The sequence below is a fragment of the Telopea speciosissima genome, unplaced genomic scaffold, assembly GCF_018873765.1.
Source record: "Telopea speciosissima isolate NSW1024214 ecotype Mountain lineage unplaced genomic scaffold, Tspe_v1 Tspe_v1.0721, whole genome shotgun sequence".
NCBI lineage: Eukaryota > Viridiplantae > Streptophyta > Magnoliopsida > Proteales > Proteaceae > Telopea > Telopea speciosissima.
In genome coordinates, this window is record NW_025318057.1 from 1 (window position 1) to 10,517 (window position 10,517).

The following is a 10,517-nucleotide window of genomic DNA, read 5'->3' on the forward strand; positions in this document are numbered from 1 at the left end:
GAAACAACCGTACATTAAAGTAAAATACGGCACAAGGATGACACGAAAAAAACAATACATTTAGAATAATAGACGGAACAAGTTGGTTACACAAACTCATCTGAATCATCAATTATATTATGACACGTAAAATACAATACATTTAGAATAATACAACGTATAAGCAAGGATGACAGCATTTAAAAATAAGAAGAAAAAAAACAAATAAATAAAAAAAATGCAGAGACAGCCACCATCACCACCCCATCTAGTGAGGAGAGAATGTATTGCGCGGACGACTTTAGAAGGATATTCTCTCATGCACTTGCTTCTCAACCCATATAGTATTTGAGACTACCCAAGCTGGAGGTCACAAAACCAAAAGAGGACTTCATATGCAAGAAAGCACAATTATCTGATGCAGATCCATCATTGATCTGGCAACATCAATGGTCAATCCAATCCTTAAACAACAACATGATATACAGAGGGACATTTAGAGCAGCAATGACCACAAGCATTTGGAACGTCCGAAATAATCTTAGGCTGATCATTCTCCTGAACTTGTATGTTGACCTTTGGGGAAATTTTCCAGTTCCATCTAATCTAACGTCTCCATTCATCTCTAAAGAAAGTGATGCATCGGTATTTTGAGACATCTGTTTCTTCATCCATGACCGAACTACAGCATTTCCCCTATGATGACCAGTACATAATATTATATTTACATCCGAAGCTTCCTACTACTTTTGTGTGTGTGTGTGTGTGTGTGTGTGCATCAAAATGTTTGAAAGCCATAGAGGAAAAACATTCTAACCCTACTGACAGAAAATTCTAGAAATTGACTTTCTGACGTAATAAAAGACCCTAAGTAATTTTAGGAGAGATGCATTAGCAGAAACACCTGCAAATGCCACAGCATGCATACAGCAGCCTATTAGCAGAAACACCTGCGAGTGCTCCTGCTGGCATACAACAGCCCATAAAGATACAACAGATACACCCACATGCACTAATTTATGCCCACCTTCCAACCAACTCTGTGTCAATTGAACTTGTAAATGAGACTTTTGAGGCTTTCCTGACAAGATGCATTGATCCCTCTGCATCCCACATTGTCTCATACTCGCAGATTTCGTTTTCATCCTTCTCTTTGTGGCCACCTTTAAAAGTGTTGCCACTTATTGCTCTTCTGATGATTCCGATAAAGCGACTGTAATGATTCCAACAGCCAAACCCATTTGCTGGGCGAAGGAGGGGCACAAGGAGGGTAATAACAAAGAGAGAGAGATACCTGACATTTAAGCATAGGGATAACAAATGTTAAGTGTTCCTTAAATAAGAAACATGTATAACTCGTTGCAGTAGCAGATTACCATATGTATATGTGTGTTTGCATCGGAAGAAAGCACAATCGTGTGGACACTGCATCTTCTAGATCAGTTCTGTTAGAAAATGAGAGCTTACTCACTGACAATAGCATGAATGATGGATATAAGTTCCCCTGTTGCCAACTTATGGTCCCTACAGTATGCTGCAACACTCATGGTTAGATGTCATACCTTGGATGGAATAAGAGGCCCAACTTTGAAGCACATACCTCTGTCACAGGTCCAAATTTTCTTTGATGGGTGACTGTACACTGATCATGATCATGACCAGAAAGGACAAGTACCTGCGGTAAATCTGAATCATTGCAAGAACATTTGGCTGGTAGCAAGATCTGTTTGTCCAATTATAAACCCATTAAATAGAATAAAATCATAGAGGGAGAGGATGGAGACCCACAGGTTTGACCAAATCCAGTAAATGGCTTGATGTTTCCTCAGAGAGATAATTCTGATATCTGTATTAACAGACTAATAATTAAACCATCAACCACTAAATCATATTAAGCAAATTGTAAAATCTAATATAGTTCCAAATTAAGAGAAAAAGTAATACAAGATAAACTTACATGATTTCTTGATCAAAAGCAGCATGAGAAATCCTCTGGAGACAAAGATACCATGTAAATAACAGAAGTAAATCCATTTGTGTTGTGAATTGCCGCATGATGAGCACATTTATGTGTGAAATCTTAGGGCATAAAGCATACATTTTACCACATTGGACAGAGTTACTAGGTGCTTTCTTGTGCTTTTCAGGTTTTAGGTGAATTCTTGAGAAAATGGAAGAGATGATGTTAAAGAAATGTTTTTAAGCTGTTTAAAGGTATTAATGGCTTGGATGTGTAGCCCATCGAGTCAGCTTCATAACGGTTCAAACGGCACTTGATTCCGAATTGAAACGAAGAAGTTACGGCCGTTTCCGTAACGAAGCGCGAAAATGGTCTGTAGGGGTTTATTTGTAATTATTGACAATCGGCCGGAGACAAAGTGAAGCGAAAGTTCGGATTCTAGGGGCCTTAACGCAATAACCAGAAGTTATATTTCTTATACCCGAAAGATTCCATTTGGAGGGCTCTGGACAGTCCAACTTCAACTTGAGATATCTTGGGCTCCCGAACTCCAAATTGGACGAAATTTGGGTCTATTTTGGGTGATTTTTCGTAAGAAACACAATGGTGAGGCCTATATAAGCACCCCATGCTCCAGGTTTTCTGAAGGACAGAATGGGTATTTTATTTATTCTTGAAGGAATCCTAGTCATCACCCTTACTCTCTCTCTCCTCCAACTTCTCAAGGGCACTTCTGGAATTCTACTTGGGATAGATTTATTTTGAAAGATATTCTCTCACCTATGGAAATTTGAAAAATCAAAGATGCTTTGATTTTATTGCTTGGAGAAGATATCTACAAAGAAAAGGAAGCACTTGTTAGAATTGGAAGTTTACTTTTCTAGAAATAGAAGGTCTATGTAAACAATCTTCTCTTCTTCTTCTTTCTATTTTTTTCTTTTTTCTTAGGATTCAAGGCATTGTAAAAGAGGAAGGAGAAGAGAATATTCTCTTTTCTTAGGGAATATTTCTCCTACACTTTCCTCTTCTCTCTTCTCCTCTCTTCCTCTTATAAATACCCCTTACCCTCTGGGTTGTAAGGAGTTAGTAGTTTTTTAGTTCAGTTTTTAGTTAGTTTCTCGTTCAATTTTAATTCAGTTTTTTAGTGTAATTTTTATTTCATTCACTTAGTGAAATTTTCTCTTTTTTTCCTATTTTTGGCTTAAGTTCTTAGTTTTGATTTCAAGTTCTTAGTTTTGATTTCATAAGTCTAGTTTAATGGTTGTAATAGTTTTAGTTTAAAGCTTCTTAGTCTAAGTTCCTATGTTGATGACAAGACATGGAGATTTAGAAGAGAAAGCCATGGTGAGTTTATTCAAGTATTCAAGCACATCGAGGTATCTCATTCTCTAAACCCTTAATCTTATTCTCCTTTTCCTCTATCTCTCTCTATCTTCTTCTTCTTCTCCCTCTATTTCTTTTATTTTTTTTATATGGTTGTGGTATGTGGATGCACTTTTATTCCCTTATTTCTTTTTATGTGATTATGAAGTGTGGCTGCGCTTTTGTTATTCCTTTCAATTCGCTTTAGTTTGATAGGTTAGATGCTCATGTGTTAGGACGCCAATTTAATCCCTTAATTTTGTTAGATGCTTATGAGTTAGGATGCATTACTTTTCATTAGTTTAATTAGTTTAATTTAACACTTTAATTTGGTTCACTTTGCATTACTTTTAAGTTAATTAAATAGAGTGGCGTATATCTCCTCGTGTTCGACGTAGCTACGATTGACCCGACGCTTGCGGTATTATTTTAACTCAAACAAGTTTTTGGCGCCGTTGCCGGGGAGATTATTGACCACTTTATTTTTTTGATTTTTAAGTAATTCGAAGTGCTTTAGTTTCTTCTCTTTCTCCTCTTTCTTTTTTTTTTAAAAAAAAAAAAAAATTTTGAAAACCTCCTCTTGTTTCTTTTCTGTTTCAATAGTGTGCGCCCAATCTAAAGTCCTTCATATGCCCAAACCCAGCCAATCTTGGTGCCCCTTGATTCGTTGGGTGGTTTGGATTGGCATGTGACTTATCTTTGGAGGTGACCACTCTTGATAACAGGAAAGCGACATAGTGAGAGCGTTGGAAACATAAACGTATAGTAGTCCTCCACCCTACATCAGAATCCATTTGGAGTCGCCCGTAGGTGGCTCGTGAAGACTATACGGGTTCCCTTGCTGTCAACCTATATGGCAACCTTACAGCTTTGGAACCATTGTTTCGATTTCTGAGGGATAGATGCACTTTCTACCTTGGGCTCCCTCTTGTTTTTAGTAATTTTTTTTTTCTAGTCTTTTATTTTTCTTTAAACTTTTTTTTATGGGAGACCTCAATTTGGGATAGGTGGTTAATTTAGAATAATGGGAGATACACTTCCAAATAAGACTTTGGGGGAAAGATGGACCTATGCTAAGGCAACCATGATTTTGGAGGAAATGTGTAAACAGGTTAGGGAAGCCAAAAGTAGTGAGAGAGAACAATTTTGCACCACCCCAATACAATTTTGCTCCCCAACCCAACTATGGACTTTCGGGAAATTTTGATTGGTTACTTCCCCAGACAATCCATGTTATGGAAGGATGCCCTAATCTTTATGGGGGTAGCTATGGTGATGAGAATGTGAGTCCTCAATTTCAATACAATTCTTTTGGCACTTACAATCAGGGGTGGAGTGATCATCCCAATTTTTTGTGGGATCAATGGAATAACCAAGCTGGACCACCCAATTTCCAATATCATGGTCAGTTTGGTCCTCCAATGCCCAACCCTCCATTGAATCTCAATGGGCCACCTCTCCTTGAACCATACCACCAACCCCCTGAATTTCAGAACATGGGTGAGGAGGCCAGACTGAATGAACTTGAGAAATACATAGATCTTCTCACAATAAGCCAAAATACCATGGAGAAGCAACTCTCTCAACTGATCACCATGGTGCAGGAGGAGGAAATGGGTACATTACCTAGTCAGCCTAAACCTAATCTATATTACCAGATTCCTATTCAGAATGAACCACTCCATCCCCAATTTAATGATATTGAAAGTCCACCACCCCAATTTGAGGTTAATGAGAGTCATTCCCAACAAGCTGCTTTTCATGATGATTTATTTGTTGAGATCGAGTCTCCTCAGGAAATTAGTGAAGCGAGATTTGATGAGCTACCTGGGGAAGTCCAACTTTTTCCTAAAATTTCTGATTTTAGTGAGCTTAGTGTTTTTATTGATTTAGAATCAGATTTTCATGATAACATAGAAACCCAGGAAATTCGATCTCCCCCTCTCTCTTTGGAAAACTTAAATAATTATCATTTTGAGGATTCCATTGTCTCACATGTTGATTTGTCCAAACCTCCTAGGTTTGACGATTTTATTGAGGAGGACAATGTTAGTCATAATGCCTTTCAAGCATATTTCCATGATTCTTATTTGGCAAACCAAGTTATGCAAAGAGCGGATAGTTGTATTGCTAGAATTGATTTGAGTAAACCTCCAATTTTTGATGATTATTTAGATGAGGTTATTCATAATCATTTTTATGCTTATTGTGATCCGTTTTTGGTTGGTTTCTCAAAGAATGATAGGTGTTCTACATTGCAAACGGGAGAGGAGGGACGGATTTATGGCTGGAGTTTTATTGCCTTCATTTTTCACTGTCCCATGAGGATAGATTTTTCTATTGGATATTTCTCAGTTGTGCTTAACTTCTGTATTATTTCTCGCTTTACTAAAATTCATGGTCGAGTGTTTTCTGGTTCTAAAGCTATTTCTCCATTTACTGGCCATGGATTGAGATTTCTATTGCTGCTCCTAACACTTTTTGTAGAGCTCATCATTCTTCATGATCTTTTTTTTTTATTATATCTGGTAAGCCCCTTCATCTCCTCCCTTGTCCTTATTCTTTCTTTTATGCATGCATTGAGGACACTGCATGAATTAAGTGTGGGGGGGATGTTGGGCTTAATTGGTGAATTTTGATTGTGACAATAGTTTGGTTTTGTGCATATGTCTCTTTGATTGCAAAGCGAGAGAAAGAGGGAATTAGGTATCCTAGCATGCGAAATAATAAAAAATCCCTTTTCAAGGACGGTAATTGGTTTGTATCCGGTGAGAGGGATTGAATTGAAAAATAATAGCGTTATTTCATTTGATGGCTAAATTCCTCTATGTGTTTTATGGACCCTTTGATCTTTTGGCTAGTAGTTGAGACCAATTTGTTTGTGGCAAGGCAAGGCATGAAAGTGGAAGTGAATGAAAAAAAAAAAAAAAAAACAAGGAATAGAAAGAAAAAAACTGACTAGCAGTGTGCTCATCTGAATGAAACTCAAAAAAACTCTGCATCAATGTCTCATGTCTTATGGATATATGCAAAAGCGAAGCTACCAAGTATTTGGGTGTCGGTGTATGCTCCACCATGTCATTCGAGAACAGAGTGGAGTAGAAATAGAGTTTGTGGTTGAGAAAGAAAAAACTTTTGCCTTAATGCCGAAAAAAAAAAAGTATGGTCAACATTACTCAATGCCTAAGTCTTTGGTTCCATCGATGCTATGGGGGGTTCACTTGAAGGTGAGTAGTGTTCAGAAAATATGAGGAGATCCCTTGAACTTGATGCATGCTTGTTACTTGAATTGATGTGGGGTGATAAAATTCAAGTGTGGGGGAACCTTTGGCTCCTTGATCTTTAGTTGAACACTTTTTGGGATTATGTGCACTGTCCTACTTATGCCATGATTAAAATTTACAGCATTCATTTAAAATTGAATTTTGGGAGTATATTCACTGCAAACACCCACGAGACACAACTCGTCCACTAGGGGTAACCTAGGGGTTTAAAGGCTTGTTGCACATGCTAAGTGCAACCGTGATTCCTACGAAAGTGAGTTAGGATTTTTTACATTCTATGTTAGTTTTTGTTTTTGCTTTACTTGAGGACAAGTAACGTTCAAGTGTGGGGGAATCTGATGAGCACATTTATGTGTGAAATCTTAGGGCATAAAGCATACATTTTACCACATTGGACAGAGTTACTAGGTGCTTTCTTGTGCTTTTCAGGTTTTAGGTGAATTCTTGAGAAAATGGAAGAGATGATGTTAAAGAAATGTTTTTAAGCTGTTTAAAGGTATTAATGGCTTGGATGTGTAGCCCATCGAGTCAGCTTCGTAACGGTTCAAACGGCATTTGATTCCGAATTGAAACGAAGAAGTTACGGCCGTTTCCGTAACGAAGCGCGAAAATGGTCTGTAGGGGTTTATTTGTAATTATTGATAGTCGGCCGGAGACAAAGTGAAGCGAAAGTTCAGATTCTAGGGGCCTTAACGCAATAACCAGAAGTTATATTTCTTGTACCCGAAAGATTCCATTTGGAGGGCTCTGGACAGTCCAACTTCAACTTGAGATATCTTGGGCTCCCGAACTCCAAATTGGACGAAATTTGGGTCTATTTTGGGTGATTTTTCGTAAGAAACACAATGGTGAGGCCTATATAAGCACCCCATGCTCCAGGTTTTCTGAAGGACAGAATGGGTATTTTATTTATTCTTGAAGGAATCCTAGTCATCACCCTTACTCTCTCTCTCCTCCAACTTCTCAAGGGCACTTCTGGAATTCTACTTGGGATAGATTTATTTTGAAAGATATTCTCTCACCTATGGAAAGTTGAAAAATCAAAGATGCTTTGATTTTATTGCTTGGAGAAGATATCTACAAAGAAAAGGAAGCACTTGTTAGAATTGGAAGTTTACTTTTCTAGAAATAGAAGGTCTATGTAAACAATCTTCTCTTCTTCTTCTTTCTATTTTTTTCTTTTTTCTTAGGATTCAAGGCATTGTAAAAGAGGAAGGAGAAGAGAATATTCTCTTTTCTTAGGGAATATTTCTCCTACACTTCCCTCTTTTCTCTTCTCCTCTCTTCCTCTTATAAATACCCCTTACCCTCTGGGTTGTAAGGAGTTAGTAGTTTTTTAGTTCAGTTTTTAGTTCAATTTTAATTCAGTTTTTTAGTGTAATTTTTATTTCATTCACTTAGTGAAATTTTCTCTTTTTTTCCTATTTTTGGCTTAAGTTCTTAGTTTTGATTTCAAGTTCTTAGTTTTGATTTCATAAGTCTAGTTTAATGGTTGTAATAGTTTTAGTTTAAAGCTTCTTAGTCTAAGTTCCTATGTTGATGACAAGACATGGAGATTTAGAAGAGGAAGCCATGGTGAGTTTATTCAAGTATTCAAGCACATCGAGGTATCTCATTCTCTAAACCCTTAATCTTATTCTCCCTTTCCTTTATCTCTCTCTATCTTCTTCTTCTTCTCCCTCTATTTCTTTTATTTTTTTTATATGGTTGTGGTATGTGGATGCACTTTTATTCCCTTATTTCTTTTTATGTGATTATGAAGTGTGGCTGCGCTTTTGTTATTCCTTTCAATTCGCTTTAGTTTGATAGGTTAGATGCTCATGTGTTAGGACGCCAATTTAATCCCTTAATTTTGTTAGATGCTTATGAGTTAGGATGCATTACTTTTCATTAGTTTAATTAGTTTAATTTAACACTTTAATTTGGTTCACTTTGCATTACTTTTAAGTTAATTAAATAGAGTGGCGTATATCTCCTCGTGTTCGACCCGTAGCTACGATTGACCCGTACGCTTGCGGTATTATTTTAACTCAAACACCGCACACAAGGCCTAAGAAAATAACGAGCTAAATAGCATAAATTAGCCAAACACAAAGAACACAAAGATTTACGTGGTTCAGCACAGTGGCCTACATCCACGGGGCAGCATGGTGGAGTCTTCTTTCCACCAGAAAAAAATAGAGTACAAGAACACTTCGACATTCCCACAACCCCAAACCCAAGGAATGCACAAGAGAGCAAAACCTCACACCCCAAGAGAGAAACCCAAAAAAGAAAATGTGGGTGAGCCACCCCCGTTATTTAAAAAAAAATAGCACCTCGCAACTTGGAATCACTCTCAACAATGGATTATATCATATATGAGCCTCACCTCCTTCAGCTAATGCCAAAAGACAAAATAGAAAAGTTAAAGAAAAAGAGAGAGTAAGAGAGGTATATGAATGTGAGAGGAATGAGAGTCATATTGGGAATGGGAGTTGGTTTTCCAAAAAGGAAACCACTCTCTTTCCACTCCTCACTATACAACAATTTGGCATCATTTTGTGTATTCTTTTTTCTGTTGGTATTGGACTCAAAGATAATCTCTATGTTATTAGTCAACTTTACCATGGGAGCAATCTCATGCTGAAGCCAATAATTCATTATTAATCCTTTGAACTACGAAGTTAAATAAGTTTGTTAGTATTTTTCTCTAAACAGGAAGTAAACAAAATGGCACAGAAGGTGAGATTATTAACAAGAAGACAGTATTTAAATATGAAAAACAACATGGACATAGTATCATACTTGATTGATAATTGGAGAAGAACGGTGTGGTCCACAAGAAGTCCAGTCTGGTCGATACAATGGGATATGGGCCAACAACACCCTTGGAATTAACCTAGCATCTAGATGAATCAAAGGAATCATGAATTTACATCCAAAGATTATGATAAAAAGAAAAAGTAACATTAGAGAGACAAGTTTTGAATATTCTCATAAGGATCAAATATTGTTTACCCATTGATATGTTTTTCACAAAATTCCAGGACATGAAAGTGAAATTTCTGTGCAGAGGCCCTGCAAAATTAAGAAAAAAAAACAGTTTTTAATCCATATAATACATGCCTGATGCCACTTACAGTATGTGAGTCAGTGTGTGTGTGTGTGTGTGTGCATGTGCGTGTCTGTCCATTTTAAAAAGGTAAGACAAATACGGATTTAGACCCTGCAGTAGCGGGAGACTTGTGCATTGGGATGCTCTTTTATGTGTTTCCTGGTTTTCTTGCTCCCTAATAAATAAGTCAAAATGCTTTTTTTTTTATTGAGGGAGGAAGAGAGTTGCTTTTGCAAACTGCAAAACCAATTTGCTTTTTACGATTTCTGTGGCGGGGTTTAGGTAGCACATGGAGTTTTCAGGGGCATAAGTATAAATCGCCCCACAAAAACATATGATCTCATAAAACATTCCATGTCAAGCCAATACAACGAAAGTGCTACAAATGTGGCGACGGTCAAACCAACACATTTAATGAGTAGGATCGTAACATACCAACACACTCCTGCAGCCAATGTCTTTAGTAGCTGAGCTCTCACTTCACTCCAGGTAGATCCTTTGGTGATTTGAACCCGAAATGTAATGAGTAAGTTTTGATATCAATTATTATGTTCCAAACCAATATGCCAAAAGCTGTAGGAACCATTGCGAGAACACAAAACTGAGAGACCTGTTGGAAGTCAATCTCAAATACAAGAATTCACTCTCTACCATCAATTGACTTAGGCCTCAAGCTATTGAGCACATTGAAGTGATAGAGACAATTCAAGGTCCACTCCCCCTTATTTCATCAAGAACTTCAGGGAGAATGATCTGTTTGGACCTCTGATTTAACAAGGATCTAGGCTTTGATCCGTTGAGGTTCTAGGATTTCTTGAATTCAATTTTACATGCA

At 37.3% G+C, this 10,517-nt stretch overlaps 1 protein-coding gene across 2 annotated transcripts; it reads right to left on the minus strand.

Moving 5' to 3' along the window:
• Positions 1 to 302: 302 nt before the first annotated feature.
• LOC122648298 lies at positions 303 to 9,732 on the minus strand. 2 transcript variants are annotated; one of them, XM_043841527.1, is made up of 8 exons: positions 9,586 to 9,732; positions 9,373 to 9,473; positions 1,937 to 1,971; positions 1,768 to 1,825; positions 1,580 to 1,654; positions 1,356 to 1,513; positions 1,007 to 1,273; positions 303 to 675 (listed from the first exon to the last, which is right to left on the minus strand). In XM_043841527.1, exons 1-8 carry the CDS (start codon positions 9,617 to 9,619, stop codon positions 426 to 428), a joined length of 978 nt encoding a protein of 325 aa, XP_043697462.1. In that variant the 5' UTR covers positions 9,620 to 9,732; the 3' UTR covers positions 303 to 425. The 2 variants fall into 2 exon arrangements, with proteins under 2 accessions (XP_043697462.1, XP_043697460.1); XM_043841525.1 differs by lacking the exons at positions 9,373 to 9,473; positions 9,586 to 9,732 and adding an exon at positions 8,628 to 8,910 and having other exon boundaries at positions 1,937 to 2,033.
• Between the last annotated feature and the right edge of the window lie 785 nt (positions 9,733 to 10,517).

Coding starts and splice junctions, on each gene's coding strand:
- LOC122648298 (XM_043841525.1), bottom strand. CDS start 8,787: ATGTCGAAGTGTTCTTGTACTCTATTTTTTTCTGGTGGAAAGAAGACT. Junction 2,034..8,627: donor TTATTTTCTTAGGCCTTGTG/TGCGGTGTTTGA, acceptor ATGTGCTCATCA/TGCGGCAATTCACAACACAA. Junction 1,655..1,767: donor TACTGGATTTGGTCAAACCT/GTGGGTCTCCAT, acceptor GATTTACCGCAG/GTACTTGTCCTTTCTGGTCA.